At 37.2% G+C, this 19977-nt stretch overlaps 1 protein-coding gene across 8 annotated transcripts in view; it reads right to left on the bottom strand.

The window, feature by feature from the left end:
- The window catches only part of LOC101738258 (hemicentin-1), a 304965-nt gene that overhangs the window by 46645 nt on the left and 238343 nt on the right, over positions 1–19977 (bottom strand). For all 8 annotated transcript variants that reach the window (XM_038015172.2, XM_062671912.1, XM_038015173.2 and 5 more), the window contains one exon: positions 5764–5960. In XM_038015172.2, coding sequence (XP_037871100.1) covers positions 5764–5960 — 197 coding nt within the window. The remainder of the gene's footprint in view (positions 1–5763; positions 5961–19977) is intronic.

The raw sequence follows: 19977 nt of genomic DNA, 5'->3' as shown, positions 1-19977 counted from the left end.
AGAGAGAGAGAGAGAGAGAGCGAGAGAGAGTTTTCTTTATCAAACACAAAAAAAACAATGCGAAACATTAAATACAAAAAAGTACAATTGGCGGTCTTATCGAAGATTGAACGTAATTCTTTTTAAAATACTAATTATCCCATTGTTAAGTTTTTAATTTCGCAATAATATATTAATTTTATAATTTTCGAATACTAAGTTAACCTAAACACGTACGAATAAGATGTATTTATCAACATTTTTAGCACTCTATAAACACGGAACCTATGATAGCTTCGTGGCAGAGCTTAGCAAGCTTATGATACCGATGTAGGCTTGCAAAACATGTTTAAGTGATAAAGATACGTGGATTTGTAGTAACGAATACCTCTTCCATATCATCATATCATATCATCATATCAGCTCTATGAGACCTGCAGATATTCACCTTCGATTGAAGAGCATCGTCGATTAAACTATTCTCACATCGATCCTCTGACCGCAAAAGTCAATCCTACTAGCATTATAAACGCCTAAGTTTGTGAGGATTGATTGGATACTGTTACTCTTATACGAAAAAACTCGAAAACGGATTTTGGTTAACGTTCAGAACATAATCAGAATAACCAAACTATATTTAAAACGATCTAGATACGATAGTGGCGTGTAAGTAGTTTCAAGAAATTCATATTTTTCCATACAATTAGCGCTGTTCTCAACCAAGCGTGGCTGTGCTTCACTAGTCCGATACAAAATCTCGTAACAAAAACACAAAAAGCCGGAAGATTCCCTTGTGATGTTCAATAAAAGTTTCTTGGGAAATCTTTCAATCACCACAAGTAACACCGGGTTGATTCGACCAAGATAAACTTGGAATGGGACTATCCATGGATCTTTACAAGCCTTATCGAGGTTAATCTCCACCCATTAGGTTATTAAGGAAAGTAAAATGCTTTCAATGACTCACGTATTCTCCTATTCATGATTTCTATTAACGAGAATATAGGCGATTTTGTCGTACATAAATAACATATGCTTTGTATTTATTTAAGCCGTTATGATAGATAGATAAGATACGAAGGGTGTTCAATAAATAGTGATAATGCGCTATTTTCTCTTTGGATAGCAAAAAATAAATACTGGCAGGCTGATTCAGACATTAGATATAATAATAATAGAAAGCAATTAATATATAAAAAATAGAAGTTATTTCTTGCATCGTGTAGGAGCGTGTTCTTAAAAATGGATAAAATTGAAGCTCACGCGGTAATAAAATATGTATCTCTGCTTGAAAAATATTGCTACGGAGCTGGTAAATCAAGCCTTGAGAGCAACATTAGGGGTTCACGTTCCTATATATTTGTGGTTGCGCATTGGCGTGCTGAGTTCAAACGAGGAAGAACTTCCATTAACGACAAACTCCGCACAGGACGCCCTACATCGGTAATGACTAAACAAATAATTTCAAAAGTTGAAAACATTGTCTTGTCGGATTTTCGTGTTACTGTCTGTTTTATAGCTGAAGAAATGGAGATTTCTATAGATAGTCTCTATAATATTATACACAACCATATAGGTAGTCAAATCAAAAAAGTCAGCGCGCTTGATGTCCAGAATGCTTTCTTATGCGCAGAAACAAACGAGACTGAAAGCTATTTGGGTAGGATACAACAAGATCTTGACCGATTTTTGACTCGATTCATAACTATGACCTATAATTCCGCCATTTCCAACTCCGAATTTAAGGCGATTCCATATTTTTTTGGGACAGCCAAGGGGTGGTAATGATCGAATATCTCAATCATGGAGCTAAGATTTGGCGGGCTTTGTCCGCAGGACAAATAACAAAATTGCGTGAGGAATTATGCAAGCAACGGCGGAGCTAGCTCGCTAAAGTTGTTTTGTTTCACCAAGATAACGCACCCGCGCTCAATTTCTAAGTAACCTTAGCTCAAACTCAAAAGTATATCAACCCCCTAGCCCCCACTCCCTCCCTAGGTCACTCGCTACCTACTATATTTTTAAATTCTCATTCTGAAGGGGTATATTATTATTGTTTGGAATATGTTCAAATTTTTAGATGTACATTTGAAAGATAGATTTTTAGAAAATTAGGCGAATAAAATATGATTGTTCAATCTGTTGGTATTTTAAAATCTAAATTTAATCTAAGTTATTTTTTGTAATAATAATACAAATCATAAAACAAAAAACGGGTGAAGCTGACGAAACACCAAAAGAAGAAGAAACAAGTGGATATTATATGGCAGATATAGCCCAAGGAGAGTTGATTTTAGGCAGGCCGGTCATAAAACTCTTTCCAAATACAGAAAGTTAGGAAGAGTTTTTTTTTAATTGCTTAGATGGGTGGACCTGCTGACAGCCCATCCGGTGTTAAGTGGTTACTGGAGCCCATAGACATCCACAACGTAAATGCGCCACCCGCCTTGAGATTTAAGTTCTAAGATCTCAGTATAGTTACAACGGCTGCCCTACCCTTCAGATCGAAACGCATTACTGCTTCACGGCAGAAATAGGCAGGGCAGTGGTATCTACCCGTGCGGACTCACGGCGCAACCGTTTGAAGTCGTCGTGGCCTAAAGGATAAGACGTCCGGTGCATTCGTGTTGAGCGATGCACCGGTGTTCGAATCCCAGGCGGGTACCAATTTTTCAAATGAAATACGTACTCAACAAATATTCACTATTGACTTCCACGGTGAAGGAATAACATCGTGTAATAAAAATCAAACCCGCAAAATTATAATTTGCGTAATTACTGGTGGTAGGACCTCTTATGAGTACGCGCGGGTAGGTACTACTACCCTGCCTATTTCTGCCGTGAAGTAGTAATGCGTTTCATAATGAATGGTGGGGCAGCCATTGTGACTATACTGAGACCTTACAACTTATATCTTAAGGTGGGTGGTGCATTTGCGTTGTAGATGTCTATGGACTCCAGTAACCACTTAAGAAAACTTCCACACGACGTGTGTGGTGACATTCACATGGCACGTCACCGGGATCCTATAACAACGTGACTAACCGTGGACAACGAATCTGCTCATCTAGAACAGTAAAACATAAATATGTATTCGTATCTAATAATCTTGTTCCAATATCAATAATGTTTCAAACATTTTGGGAAACACGGTAGCCCCATTTAATCTTATCATACGTGAAATAAAAACATATTCTCTTTATACATATCGTAAAAACTAAGAGACGCTCATAATGTAAGCAGGTAATCCATTTCGGTAATACGGCTTATCTTTACGCACGTTTTAGATACACCCAAAGTCCTCATAAAATTTTAATTCCCAAACTGACCCACATTTTTAGTGTCAGCGGCTAACGTAAATCATCTTGAGAAGAGAGCGGAGATGGGACATGGGATATCGATAAAGGGATTTTTTTTCTCTGAAATTAGTGTTCAGACATAATCATTATTGCCGAATGCTACAAAATTTCTAATAGTTTTTCAAACGTATACTATCTCGTACTTTGTGGCTTAAGGACTGGCTTCTAAGAAATCGTATTCTCATAGACACTTAGTAAATACTATTTAGGAATGAAGGCAAGGAAAGTTTTACTTTTTTAGCTTAGAATGTAATTTTCGAAATGTTTTGCCGTGGCTGCTTTAGTTAGTTCTTTCAAGATGCTACTTACGCACGACGAGTCAGCCCGCATCAAAAGCTAGCATGTACTGATTGATTGATCACTGGCATCGTTCAGAATTTACGCGATAAAACTGTGAATTTTTTTTCGAGAAAGCTACCAAATAATGCAACTGCAACAGTCAAATAATCTGTCACGATATCTAATAAAAAAACAATCGATAAAGGTGCACAGATAAATCACTACAATATAAAGTTGATAAGTGAAATACCTCTTAGATGATGTTTCCATGACAAATCAGAAACAAACATTATGTAACTTAAGTTATTTCTGTCGCGGAACATTATCATTCTTATTCTTTCCCGATTCAAGGGTCAATTATTATAAAAACAGTCAACAATTGTCACTGTTTAATAACGAATTTCTGATTTCGACTTCACGCCTCAAGATGGTATTTGAGTTATGATCTCAATGAACTCCGATAATCACTTAATTCCAGGTGAAATATGAATACCCAATAACGCAATAAAGACGATTTTATAATTTATACACTTCATAAAACTAGTTTGACGAAAAGGAGGAACGTAGATAGATATATTACGAAATCACGATGAAATTTAACCCATGTGAGAATTCCGATTGTTATCACACCGCAAAACGAAGTGGAAATAATCAAATTAACTGTCCAATCACTCTATGCCAGTTCCATGTTTATTATTTCACTCTTAAATCTAAAGTCATCACTCTGTCGCTGTTTCAGGTGTCCAATTACAGTAAGCACATATTTGCAGTAAGTATAATTAATCTTCTTCAATAGGCCTTTCATATGAACACACTGATAAAAGGATATTTTCCAGAGTCTCTTTTTCTAAGGGTTTCCTTAAAAAATATTTTGAAGAAGTATATTCTTTAGAACTTTTCATACATAATGGAAGAGAATCAATTGTAGGGTCAGATGTGATATGGCAAAAGTGATCATTAGAATGCGGGGACATGGCAACAAATTTCAGAGTATGAATTATTGCACCTTATGGACTATAAAAGTGTACAAGAATAAACTGTCTGGTACACCAAAAGGTCTACGGCTTTTGACACAAATGTAAAGCGTATAGACCCCGACAGAGGTGAGCTGCCGACACCTTGCATCCCCGATGGTTTCATGCCAAAAATAGGTGAGAAAGTGGTTAGGACACATTTGGCATCAGAATAAAAAAATTCACCACACCTCAAAATACGAACGAAGAAAAATATTGCCTGATAAAATAATACTTCTTCAGTCGATTGCTGTCACATAAATCGATATCTGTGACAATGAGGACGCGACGAATCACATCCCTATTTAACATTTTCTTAAACTTTCCGTGTTGATTTCACAGGATAACAGGGGGTCAAGTTTACGATCGTACTAGTTTTTATCGAGATTGCTCGACGACTTTTCATAGCTTTTTGTTAGCCCGCTGTTTCGGGGTGAATTATTTTATTAAAACGTAGAAAAAGGGGAGAGATACGAGCGAGAGATTAGGTGAGAATTTAAGAGTTCCGCCTATCTGCCTCAAGATCGTTCCCGAGATACGGATATAGTTTTTTCAGGCACCTGCGATAAAGGAAAGGTCTGGTTTATCGCCTCCGAAGTGGAAAATTTGAAGCTTTTGTACTTACATAGATTTTATTGTAGTTGAATTTTGTCATGTTTTATTCTTCTATCTTATAATACATATTTGCGATCGGATTACTTATCTGATAATATAGAAAGTGAAATGCGTATTTTAAGTTTATTTACAACTAAAGGTATTTGTAAGTTCTAAGAATCGAAATTCGAAGATTGTTTAATTTTCCTTAATCTATTTAGTGATTAAAGCAGCTCTTATTTTGATCAATAAGTTTAATTATACCTTCTATGGTTTCCGTTATAATTCTACACTGTCGTACGATCTGTGCAACAGACTGCACCAGGAAACTCCACTAATGTAAAATATCTTTAATTTTTTCCCTATAACCTGTCAATTTTCTGATAGGATGTATTGTAATTTGGTAAAGCAAACGCCAAAACACAACACGCCAAACGCAAAAATCATTTGTGCGTTTCGTTCTGAAGAGTAGGATAAACCATTCTATGTAGAGCAGTGAAAAAAAGCACCATTACATTTATTTACAGATTAACACCTACCTATTACATCAAGTGCAATCCTGTAGTTCCTGGTGGGTGAGATTTGGAAATCGACCCTGCATCTGTAGACGGCTCTGTCTCGGGCCTGTACAGCATCCACGTGGAGACCAGAAGACGGCGTGCTGTACCAGCGTGCTCGGTTTGCGAAGGGCTCGTCAGTCCAGTGAGCAGACGGCCCGAGCACTCGAGTGTCATAGCTGTAAAAAATGAGAGGACGTTAAAAATACTGATGGCAGAACCTTTTGTGAGTCCGCGCGGGTAGGCACCATCACCCTGCCTATTTCTGCCGTGAAGCAGTAATGCGTTTCGGCTTGAAGGGTGGGGCAGCCATTGTATCTATACTGAGACCTTAGAACTTATATCTCAAGTTGGGTGGCGCATTTACGTTGTAGATGTCTATGGGCTCCAGTTACCACTTAACACCAGGTGGACTGTGAGCTCGTCCACCCATCTAAGCAATAAAAAAAAAAATATATATTTAGTTAAAAAGAAGCACTTGATAACCCTAAACTAGGGTTTTCTCTTACTCAATATGTATAACATTTATATGAGACAAGACTGCACGCAGACTCGAAATGCCAAACACAATTTCTAAGATACTTAAATCTAATATAAAATCTGAGCTTCGTGATACACCAGCTAGGTTTATTCATCAAAAGATCACAGAGGCGATAAAATCACGTGCAGTTTCAAAGCGTTCATATCTCGAATGAACACAAGCGGTGTTTTTATAGGCCCAAACGTTTTGCAGACATTTAAAGCCTATTTTACTCTATCAACTGTAACATATGATTGCTTCATGATTATAATTAGGCAGGACCGCGGTACTTATCCAAGTGGACCTAAAAATTCACTCCTCCTCCTCGAGTCGTGTTCCTCATGTCTGAGGGTCGTGACCACCATCACCCATGAGCTTCAATCTTAGGATCTTTTTCCACTTTCCCCTGTCCACGGCGTAAAATTCACTAGTAGGGTGAAATTGTGTTTATCTGGGCAATTTTTTTTTTGTGCACGAACACGAGTATATTACTTCTTAGCGAAAGTATTTGTGAACACAGATTAGGGACATACTTTCCGAAAATTAGTTACGTAATTAATAAGCCCCTTTCCTAGAAAACATACCACAACGGTCTTTCTGTAACTTCTTCGGACTTTTTATCATATAGTAAACGAAAGACCAAGGTCACTACCTAACTGATGTTAAGTGGTGGAGCCTACAGACATCACAATATGAATGCAGCATCTATCCTATCTAGCAATCGCGTCTCGTGAGATATGAAGTCTCATAGGTTACAACTTTATAGCAGTATTACGATTTTCGTCCCATCCTTCAAATCAGAACACATGAAACTCCGCTCCGCGGTAGAAAAAGCACAAATCTAACCTATGCTAAGCTTTAATAACCTATGAATATAAAGTTTCATGTTTATTTTGGACTACAAAGCCACTTTGACGCTTGAATTTGCAAACTGAATATCCAGAAGCCATTCATAACAAGAACATACTTCAATACAAAAAGAAGACCGAAATAATTCCCATCGAAACCGAAATCAGGGAAGCGTATAGAAATAAAACAAATAACGTTTTCAAATTGAGATTCGTAATTTAAACAAATTTGTATTTCCGTAACTAGAGGAGAGAATCTTGAAATATTACATTCATTCATAATTGGACACGTTGAACGTTGAACGTAAATATAATTTAAAGGGGTGAGTAGGGCTGCGAATCTTTCTGTGTTTTATTGCCGGCATCTATGGAGCGATCGTTGAGTGCACAGATAATATTTTTTTAAGAAAATCAACTTTTATTTTTATGAAATAGCTTCAATAGATTCTAAATGGCCATCGACACAACGTGGTAAAGATCTATGCCTTTTAATAAATCTGGTTGGAAGTTCTCATTTAAGTCGAAAATCTAATATATTTCCGGAAAAATATTATTTCATAACTTGACCTTGTATCAAGGAGGCATCAGATTGTGCCTATGAACTGACAAACTGTTTATTTTCCTTATGACTCAGTGAATCGTGAGCCTGTTTGCTCATATTTGCTGGCAAAAAGAGAAATTGATTTTAGTAAGGGTAAAAAGTACACTGATTTGTTCTTAGTCTTTGCGGCTATGCACAAAGCAGTATCGTAAAGTAACACTATTGTGAATACATTATAAAGTGCAAATTTTGGAAAATAGCCGTTTAATAATAGTAAAGAGTAAAGTTGAAATAAAAATCATTAAAAAAGATAGAATTACGAATCGAACAAAGACTTAAGATTCTGAAATTTACAATGAACCAACCAAATCAAGCAATATTAATAGAATTAAATTCATAAGCCGCAGCAAGCGTAAACTGGCAGTAAAACATTAACGTCAATGAGAAATTTCTGATCGCGTTTCTTAACATTCCAAATTCGAAACAAAATCAAAGAGCCACGGAAACTCGGGCATACAGCCCAAAAATAATACCGATAAAATTTTATCACGACTGGAAATTTTGACAGACACAAAAGTTTCGGCTCAGCGTAGGAGGGGGGAACTCCTTTGCATAATTGCTTCGGAGTTGAGTCGGCCGCTCCTCAGATTCTCTGTGAAGTGACGAGTGCCGGCGTAAATTTTATTAAGAAGTTACGAGTTTCACAACTACGCACGACCTCACCTGGTGCTGCCAAAATGGCGGAAAATATTTAGGTCGGTTCATACGATGCGACGGGAATATTCTAGTGTAATTTTAAGTCGTAATTTGTAATTAAGTAAGTCGTAAGTTGTAATTTTAAGCTTGTCAAGCAATTAAAACTTTAAAGTATCCCCGGATCGTTTGGAACCTCTGGGTCTGCGGAGGGACTTCGGTTCCCTCTGTATTTAGTACCGTATATTCCATGGAAAGTGCTCTGAGGAATTGTTTGAGATGATCCCCTCATCTTCTTTTTATTATCGCACCTATCAATTTATATGTAAACGAACTAAAACGTGAGCTCAGCAGCACCAGAGTCGGTTGCTACATAGGACGGTGTGTCCATCTACGATATTAGCTACGGTGATGGCATGTCGATGCTGAGTATATCAGTTGGTGATCTTAGAAATCTTATGAAGACATACGAAGACTAATGTCTGACGCACGGGCTGTTATATAATTATGAAAAATCATAGATGTTTGGTTGGATAACGTTGAGGCGGCAGGGAGAAGATCAGAAACTGTATCACCGGTAAAACTCAACGGGACGTCGCTAAAACGAGTTTTCTTTAAGTATCTGGGTCATTTTTATCCCCCTGATCTCAGTATTGATGCCGATATTGAACAAGAACAGAGGGCATTGTTGATAAGGGCGAATATGCTGGGTCGCATGTTTAAATGCTGCTCACTAAAAGTAAAAGTAGCTCTTTTTCGGACCTTTTTTTTCGCCCTACCTAAGCTGATAGCCTTGAGAGGCTACTTCAGCGTAACCTTAACTAGTAGGTGAGCTCACGGGGCTCAAACCGGAGTGATGCTAGCACTGGCCCTAGCAAGAGCAGTGCTTCGCAGAATCTACCACCGGATCGGAAGCGCGACTCACTGAGAAGATCCAGCGAGAAACTCAGTGGGCTGTGTCTATGGGTTAATTCGCTAGTCGAGCCTTTCGTCGCAAGTAACGGGTTTGACGAGGACGGTGACCGGTTCTTGTGGTACCTAGAAGCACCGTTAATGGATCGGGAGGATCCGTAATGACGTGTTTTGGGCGACGTCGACGTTTGGACCTACTGCATGACCTTTTACACGTGCAGCCTGTAAGCTAGATATGGCCAGCAATCGTACAGCTTTCAATATATCAATGCGCTTAGGAAGCTCGTGGGGTTACTCCGCTTCTGTAGCGCGTCAGGTATGGCAAATGCAATAGTAAATTGCGTCCGAGGGTTGATGGTGGCATTCGCGTAGAGATGTCTATAGATTTCGGTAACTATTTTACATCAAAAGAGCCGTAGACTCGTTATCTATCTATGAAATGATTAAGTAAATAGTCGACATGTTGCATCTGCGGTGAACCGCTTCAGACAAAATGAGGAAAAAGTAATGAAAAACCTACATCGTCAACTGTTCACTTGATGAAATAATTTCGAGCAGATACACGAGATGAGTATTAAAAAAGAAGAATAACTTTGGATCAATTGAAGATAAGAAATTAGAAACGTTTGTATTTGCAAAATTGAAAATATCGAATCATGTGAATCGGGTATGCTCGTGCACGCATACGTAGCCTTAATATAAATTATAATTAATTATAATTGCTGTGTGAAGTTCAGCGGAATTCGGCTTGCGGTGGGGTCGACATTCGGGCGGTCTCGGCGAAAGCCGTTGCCGTAATTACATCGTCTTTTACAAGCCGTACTGCTTCGCGTAAGGCGTAATGACTCACTTCCCTTCCAGTATTTAATAGCCGCTTTATATTTTACGGGAATTAACTTGAAAATTTTGCGGTCGCGTGCGTGGGTCTCGAGTATGCGAAACGTCAACTAGTCCCGGAAACGTGAAAGCGAACACGGGCTTTGAACGAAATATGGCAATCTGAAAATATTTAATGCTATAACAAAATTTCCTCCAGCTTGTTAAGTTTTAACTGCTTAAGTTATACGAGTAGTAAGGTGTTTTAATTCAAATTGAAGAATTCATAAGAGGTCTGAGTCTTTAAAAGGGTCGCAGTAGATCATAACGAAGTAGCACTGAAGTTGAAGTTAATCATGAGATAATATTTACTCTTATGGCTTCTTAAGCACTGTGGATACTTTTCGTAATAGTGTAAAATTATGAGTTCGAAAGCTAATACTACCCGTTTGATCCGAACCCAGCGCCCTCGTGGCGGCCTAGGGCTCCGTATGAACTACTGTAACAAAATATCATTTAATCACTCACCGAAACCGATGTCCTCGTTGACTCACGCCGTATCACTTAGGGAGAAGGTTTTAGGGTACGAGTGGATAAGGATTAGTGATAATGTAAACCGTAGCGTAGACAGTCATACAGAGGGTACCGTCCCTTTCGAGAAGCAAGCTAAAGTGATAGATGTCAAGTCGTGAAGACACCGTCAAATCGCGACCTGTGTTGCCGCGGTAAAAATTCAAATACCCACAGATTGGTTTCGAACACTACCTATGCATTCCTACCGCGAAAAATTTAACCGTATTTTTTCTTTAGAGAGGTTACTATTTAGAAAAGCTGGCAAGTAACAGGCAAGGTATGCGGAAGAATGCCCAGAGGCAGAAGTATAATGCGCTGCTCGGACTATATACGCTTTACTCCCAACGCTCAGTCTACGATGCCATCCGCGCAGTCGAGGATAGGCAGGGCTGACGCAGGATAATCCAGAAGAAAGTTATTAAACGAGACCACGTCCCTCAGCATTGAGGATTATCTACGCAAGGAGAAGGAAACGCACTCACATATTATTGTAGTTACTCGCGCACCTCTGGTGCTTTATGTTGGTGGTAAGGCATCTTCTGAGCCCGCACGGATAGTTACCGCTGCCTTGCTTATTTCTGCTGTGAAGCAGTAATGCGTTTCAGTTTGAAGGACGGAATAGCGGTTGCACTGAAAAACTGAGATTTAGAACTCATGCTTTTCATATCCCTACCCTTTTGATTGGACAAAGCAAATCTATCGTCGCCCGAACAATGTGTCATCGGATCTCCCAGAGTCACTCTCAGTGCCTTTAGGTTCTTTAAGTACCTCGATGCGACGTGCGAACTAGTCCATATACAAAACCCACTGAGTTTCTAGCCAAATCCTCTCAGTGAGTCGCGATTACGATCCACTGCTAAATTCTGCGAAGTACTGCTCTTGCTAAGGCCAGTTTTAGCACACTCTTGAATCCCGTAAGCTCATCAGCCATAGCCCTTTAGGCTACAAGCGAATAGGAAACGAAAAAAAAAAACATGTCTCAAGGTGGGTGGCGGAATTTAAGTTGTTGTGAGTGAACATTTAATACCAGGTGGACCGTGAGCTCGTCTTACCATCTTAGCGCTTAAAAAAAATATTCGTATCGCTCTTTGACTGCACTGTGAAAATTAAATCATCCTGCAATGCAGTTGTTAGCGTTATTAAGCTTTTAATAAATAGAAAAGAATATAACTCATTTAATAAATAAATCGGCAGGATTATACTTACTTAAAAGATCTCGTGGAAGAAACCCTGTGCGCTAGACTGATCAAGTGAAAATCCTTAAAACCCCACTTAACTAGCGCGTGCGCCAAGGCCCAGTTCGCCAACTATGGAGAAAACCTGTCAAGGCTCTAATAAATAAGGATTCCACATGACCACGACTGCTCTGCCAAGAGTAACCGACTATGATGATGATGATGATGATGATGAGGATGATGATCACGTTTAAGTTAATCAAAAAATGAGAATCTCGGTCGGTGTCAGCCCTATTTAATTCTTTCTTTTAACAAACCTCACATAAACACCAGCCTATCTTCAATCACGAATACCAGGAATTAGTGAACAATTTTCTATCAGATTCACACATCGTTTTAACTCACGAATGAAGTCCGAGTAATATGGTAATTACTGGGAAAACGTATTCAAACGTTACGAGCAGTAGACACGCAAATTTGTTCCCGGTCACCAAATATTCAGCTTTAAGTATTTTTATATATTATGTACGTAGGTAATTAATCATTTCAAAAATTCAATACCTTTAATTTCTATTGACAATGAAATGGACTAGGTTTTTGTTATTCCTTTTGTTGGATAGCTTTTTTTGTAATTCTTATATTCATTAATTTACACGTATTCGCAAACAATTTGACGCAAACAATTTTTTACAGGTGGTAGGACCTTTTGTAAGTCCGCACGGGTAGGTACCACCACCCTGCCTATTTCTGCCGTAAAGCAGTAATGCGTTTCGGTTTGAAGGACGGGGCAGCCGTTGTAGCTATACTGAGAGCTTTGAACTTATACTCGTATCTCAAGGTGGGACGCACATGTACGTTGTAGATGTATATGGGCTCCAGTAACCACCTAACACCAGGTGAGTTGTGAGCTCGCTCACCCATCTAAGCAATAAAAAAAAGAATTGCTTCATCATCGAAATATAGTATCTACTTAAGTAAATAATAATCGAAACTTGGATTTTTTTATTATACAAAAATAAATACAGTCTTGTCGTTCCAATAGTCAAAGAGATCGCCTCAAACATACCATGTTTTATCATTTAATAATGTCGGTAACCACGAAATCAACAGTAAGGCAAGCGTGCTATCGTTTAAAAAAAGTACTATCAGTAAAGCTACTTACAAAGATACCAAAACTTAAATAACCCTAGCATCAATGTACGTCGGACTGTATGAAAAATAGTTCATGGTGCATTTGCAATTAAATTTTAAGAACTTACGACTCTACAAAAACTCGCTCTCTAATAGGACTTCTTAGGATTCGGTTTCTTTATCCCGTAAAACAATAATGTTTTGATGGTAGGACCTCTTGTGAGTCCGCACGGGTAGGTACCACTACCCTGCCTATTTCTGCTGTGAAGCAGTAATGCGTTTCGGTCTGAAGGGTGGGGCAGCCGTTGTAATTATACTGGGATCTTAGAACTTATACTCGTATCTCAAGGTGGGATGCACATGTACGTTGTAGATGTCTATGGGCTCCAGTAACCACTTAACACTAGGTGGGCTGTGAGCTCCTCCACCCAACTAAGCAAAAAAAAAAATATTTTGAAAGAGGCGATCCCAATGTTAGATCCGAATCCGATCGAGACTTAAATGTTATCTGTAAGATCAGATCATTCACATTATGAGACTTTTTGGCTGGAACGCGAGAAGTGAAGTTGTGTGATTTGATTTATTTTGTTTATTTAGTGTTTCTTCAGGTTTAAATGTGCAATAACGGTGGTTTATTAACTGTTTAATATCTGTGAAAGGGCACAAATGGGGGAAAATGAAACAAATCCGCTGGATGTAACTTCTCGGGATCCTCCAAAAAGTCCACTGAAAAAATCTCAGTAAATGACCACCATTTTACTCAGATTATATTTCATTCTATATCATCCCATTTCATTTAATTTCATCCCAGTTGATTAATATCTCAAATTAATCATCTTCATTTCATTTCATTTCACTCGATAAAATATGAATATAAATTAAAATAAGACATGACTTAAAGGTATTAGTTACCAGGTCATAAAATACCTTTAAAAAAAATCATATTATGTATGGACTCTCTCATATATTTTCAATAAGATGAGCAACGAGCACTTTCCTAGTAAAAATCATTTCGTAACGTAAATATTTAGTAACCTAAAATATCTCTGAAATATTTATTAAGCGTGCTCTAAAATATATTATTGTTAGAAAGTTATTCGAAAGCCAATTCGATTTAAGAATTTGCATAATATGCGATGATCAGAAATTTATCTCGTATGTTTGTCTAAATGAAGCAATGCGTGAGCCATTTGCACAACACTGAACATACACAAATCGGTTCAAATTGATCGTGCAGCTACCGAACGCTGTACTGCGGTTTGTTGGAGTTACCAGTGATGTGACATATTTAGTAAAATAATTAAATTTGGGAAAATAATATTACTGCTTGGTTTGCTTATAGCTTTGTTGCTATAGTAGTCACTTTGTCTCTAGTATTCAATAGCAATCGAAACAATTCTTAACAGGATGACCGCAAACTCAACTGCTACTACAGTTAGCTATAAAACAAGTTTTAATCTTTAAGCATTGAAATCGCGCAGCAGTGAAATCGTCGTGGCCTAAAGGATAAAGACGTCCGGTGCATTCGTGTTGAGCGATGCAACGGTGTTCGAATCCCGCAGGCGGGTACTAATTTTTCTAATGGAATACGTACTCAACAAATGTTCACGATTGACTTCCACGGTGAAGGAATAACATCGTGTAATAAAAATCGAACCAGCAAAATTATAATTTGCGAACTACTGGTGGTAGGACCTCTTGTGAGTCCGCACGGGTAGGTACCACCGTCTCTGTAAGCTGTTCTAATTGATACACTATTACAAAAACACAAGTCGATATACATATTTTATATTCATTAAATGAAAAAATATATATGTCGTTAAGCCAAATATTCATGATGTTTAAAAATTAATTTGACGTCCGCGTTTGTTAATCTAAACAGGTATAATAGATTTAATGTATAGGGCAATCACAAATCTTACATAAGCGGCAATAATCGAATGGAAATTTAAAAGCAGGAAAACAAAATGCGACAACACTATGCTGCTAAATTTGGCTATAACTCAATAGAGGCGCTACGTGCATACCGCACCTGTATTGATCTAGGGGTTGCACCGCGTAGTTCATAACATAGAATACCAAATAGAGATTGGTACACAATTCAGAAGTTGAACAGATACAATTGATTGCTTGTATGAGGCGTGCAAATCTTGCGGGTACAGCTATAGACGATTAGTTTAGCGCATAACAAGTAATATACTAGATAGTAATATTAGGATGGATTCCGTTTTATTTATTCTTGGAAAGTTTTGGGAACTAAGAACTTTAGTTCTTGGTATAAAGGGCTTTTATCGCTTAATTATTAAATTAAAAGTTATTAATTATTAAATTGCTGTTCGTTAGTCTCGCTAAAACTCGAGAACGGCTAGACCAGTTTGACTAATTTTGGTCTTGAATTATTCGTGAAAGTCCAGAAAAGGTTTAAAAGGTAGGTAAATATGAAAATGCTCGGAATTAAATAAAAATAACAATTTTGTTTTTCCTTTTGATGTTTTCTCCGTCGGACGGATTCCTTTTGTTTGTTTTAAGTTTATGTTATACAAAACTTAGGTCTTTTATTTATCGATTGAGACACTACGAAGTCTGCCGGGTCAGCTAGTCTTCAATAATTTGTAATGAACAATTATAATCGTTATATTATATCTATTTATGGCTTCTATTACAAGTTTACGGTTTGCAGCGCTATTAACTGATGCAGTTATATATCGGTGATAAATTGTACGACTGGGAGTAGTTACACTAATTGCAATATATAGTTCGGTAATTTGGTTGACTGCTTAAATTTTATTACCTAGTTTAAAAGCTCTTTCACACCGTCAAAAGTTTCGATGCAAATGAGTGTTTTAAATATGAAGTTTTTTTTTTGTTATTGCTTTAGAGAATCAGATGAACTTAAGGCCTAGTAATAAGTATTTATTGCAACCGATAGATATCAATCACAATGTGAATGTTGCCACCCGTATAGAGGCATTATTTTACCCAACAAACTGGCATGCATACCTGCTTCGCGGCAGAAATGGGCATGTTGGTAAAACTTACCGATGCGGACTCAAAACAATCCTAACACTAGTCGAAACATATATACCTAATATACTTGAGTTGATGCGTTCTTTTTAAAAACAAGTTTGTTGGATTTTATGATTTCACTAGTGGATTCTGGCCGCGCTTGGTTACAAATTATTGCACGCTGATTTGTACCATTGCCAGGAAATATCTTTGAACAAGTACACAACTAAATCAGATAAATGACTTGCATATTTTGTAAAGGAAGAAACAGCTAAAATAAATTAAAATTAAAAATAAAAAACAAATAAAACTATTTGTATATAATTAAATTATGAGGTTATAGAGATATTTTGATAGCGGTATAATTTTAACGGTAGACAGCGGCTTGGCCCTCCCCTTGTCATTGCTGAAGTCCATGGGCGACGTCAACCACTCACCATCAGGTGGACCGTATGCTCGTCTGCCTACAAGGGCAATAAAAAAAAAAGAAAAAAGAAAAAAGCAATTAACTAATCTAAACGAAATTTAAAATTATTATAATATTTAACGAATAAACAAATGGTTTTATTCAATTTAGTAAAAGATCATTACATTATTACTAATACATAATATATAGTTTAATAGCTATACTAATACATATATAAAATATATAATTTCGATCTATATGCTAATTCAAACATTAAAATTTAGTACTATATTATCTCGTCGAAACATCAAACAAAGGTTAAATTGTGTCGATTTCGATTCCTGCGAAATTATCATATTATGGGCAATTATTTAAACTTGAATTATTCAAATGACTGACTTAATGATGATAGATGGGTGGACGAGCTCACGGTCCACCTTTTTTTTTATTGCTTAGATGGATGGACGAGCTAACAGCCCACCTGGTGTTAAGTGGTTACTGGAGCCCATAGACATCTACAACGTAAATGCGCCACCCATCTTGAGATATAAGTTCTAAGGTCTCAAGTATAGTTACAGCGGCTGCCCCACCCTTCAAATCGAAACACATTACTGCTTCACGGCAGAAATAGGCGAAATGGTGGTATCTACCTGCGCGGACTCACAAGAGGTCCTACCACCAGTAATCAATATAGCTGCTAAGATCAAACTGCTATCTTGAGATTGCCAAAAACATTTAAGAAAATTAAAAATTTCCATTTAGGTGTCTAGTGACCTACACTATCACTATCCAGCACATTTCTCGCCGTAGATGGAAGCGTGACTAAAGAATTCTCCGTGGTATTTTCGTTTAATTGGTGATAGGGAGCTCTTTGAGTCTGTGTTAGAATCTACCAGCACTCTGTATATTTCTGGTGTAAATGATGCTTTCAAAATTCAAATTCAAAATTCAAAATCATTTATTTCAACTTAGATGTCAGTATGACACACTTGTTGAATGTCAAAATACAAATAACAATGTTAACTCTACCAAATTTGAAAGGTAGAAAGAAAAGTTGTACTATACAATGGGCCTTGAAATTGTTTACCTATCGATGCAAAAAAAATACCAATCTCAGTCAAAGGCTAATTAATCGTTACGCGATTCGTTTATTATAATATCAACTAGTGACCCGCCCTCGCTTCGCTTCGGAAACTGTAATTTATTAGTGATTTTTCCACTATTTAATGGATGTTATTATACATATGAACATTCCTCTTTAATTACTTTATCTATTAAAAAAACCGCATCAAAATCTGTTGCGTAGTTTTAAAGATTTAAGCATACATAGGGACAGACAGATATAGGGACAGAGAAAGCGACTTTGTTGGAACGAAGTTCCTTACGGCAGGCTTGGAGAGGATAGGGATTTTACTGCGCGACCGAACTGAAAAAAATGTGATAGTAAAACCGTAAGAAAAAATCCGTGGAAAAAAGTGCGTGGAATAAAACCGTTAAATGAGACGTGCGCAGGCGCGACAGTCGCATACACAAGCGAGTAGTGTATAATACCTTTCTCTTTCTCCTTCTTTCTTTTCGTTCTCTAATCCCTTCTCTCTCTATTTAGTAATTATTTCTATTTCTATGTAATTTTATGTTGTCAACCAAAAATAAAGAGATATATTTTGTTATTTTAATTGATAATTTGAATTACTATTTTTTTTTATTTTACGTAATTTATTATTTCCTAAAATACTGAATTTTCTAAATACTTTCCCGTACTTAAATAAAAAATAATCAGCAAAATTTAAAAGAAAAATAAAATTGAGCACCATTTCTTTTTTGCAAATTGTGTCGATTCTACATTAGCCGAAGGAACTTCGTTCCTACCTGGTGTCCCACGACACCACATCTCTTTTTTTATACTATGTAGTGATAGTACAATTAAAATAATTATGTTTTAACTAATTCTGCACCGTAAATTGTTAATAACATATTTAAATAAGATTTTATAAACCCTGAACATAACGAGGCTAAGATTCCCAAGTTCGGCGTCTCCAACTTTCTAAGCGTCAAACTTTTGGATCATTAGAATGTTCAACGACAATGAAAATTAATAAGGAATTTTTCGGGATTGTTACTTGTAAACTTAAATTTATAATTAGTATTCGATTATCCGAAACTGGGTTATCATATTTACAGTTTCAGGGATGTTTAGGTTTTGATGTCAGAAGTAGTGACAATAATAATCTCTCCAGCTGTTGATGATTGAAAGATATAGACGTATTAACATCAGCTCTCTTAAACTATTGTCACTGCCTCTAAACCATCCTTGGTATCAAAATTCTCATCTTTTTTTTAATCTGATTCTGACTCATACGAAAATTAAAAGATAGAAGAGCTATCTTGTGAAAACCGTTGAGACTTAGAGATTATTTCCCGAGGTGATCATTGAAGCTTGTGGTTAGCTAGTCTAGGCATGATAAAGGTGAAATTCGTTTTGCACAGAGCGTGCCATAGAAAATTTGCGATCGTAAAACAACGATAACAGGAAAAGACAATGTGCGACAAACTTGTCAGTAAGCTATGTTTGTTTACACAAAATAGGATACCGGTCAATATAGATCAATTCCATTAGTTTTTATTTTTGGCGTATAAATTTATATCTTTGAAATTCAGAGATCAAAAGATTGTTCATTGGTAAAAATATACTTCGTGTAAATAGAAAAAAGAACCGATTTCACAAAAAAAATTTTTTTTTATTAAATATAACTTACTCATCCTATAAACATATTATAATCTTAAACAGTAACTATTACAACAAACGCTAAATCCAATTGATTTCGATTTTCGTCATAATCCTAAGAGCTATGTCATGTATCATCTCGTGATTCTCTTCAACCAAGGTTCCTCAGCCTCGATTTTGGTGGGTATTGGAACTTCTTTATTTCAAGAAAATTACCTCCAGGCCGATGGCGATGGCTGGTTCTTTGAGCCAGCTTCTTTCAAACGTTAGTGGTGAAGTCCATGACACTCTTTGTGGTCCGGCATAATCAATGTCGTGCTCTTCTTTTAATCCGGAAATAATATGCAAACCTCGCGACCGGCTGGTACAGGTGCTCAAGGCTTACGGCTGCTGAAGTACCACCAATGAAGTTGCGGCGAAACCCAGTGTCTTTATCTCGTCTTTTACATTGTACCGGTTCTATTGCTATCTAGCATCATCGCTATGAGTCCTGGAACGCTATGGTCGACTTATCATTGACTGGTCATTTTGCAGAAAGAGGCCACACGGAGCATAGGATAGAAACTCACTCTATCTGCGCATCGATCCGCCACCGTTAACCTGGTTCGAGAGATTTAAAACCTCTGCAGCTCTTGTCGAATGTGGCCTGTCTAGATTCAATCTCAATCCGCATAGAGCAATTGGCGGTATCGCGGAACAACCCAGCCAGCTAATTTTAGCCTAACAGGGAGGAGTAAAACGCACTCCCAATTTCAAGTCAGATGGTTTTAAATCGACTATAACACATCCAAGAAAATATATGTGGAATAACGTATTCTCTGTAATTAAGCTCCGTAAAATGTTAGTAGAT

Source organism: Bombyx mori, chromosome 13 (assembly GCF_030269925.1).
Source record: "Bombyx mori chromosome 13, ASM3026992v2".
NCBI classification, from domain to species: Eukaryota; Metazoa; Arthropoda; class Insecta; order Lepidoptera; family Bombycidae; genus Bombyx; species Bombyx mori.
Note: the sequence above shows the minus strand (reverse complement) of the source record. Positions and strands in the feature narration are given on the sequence as shown.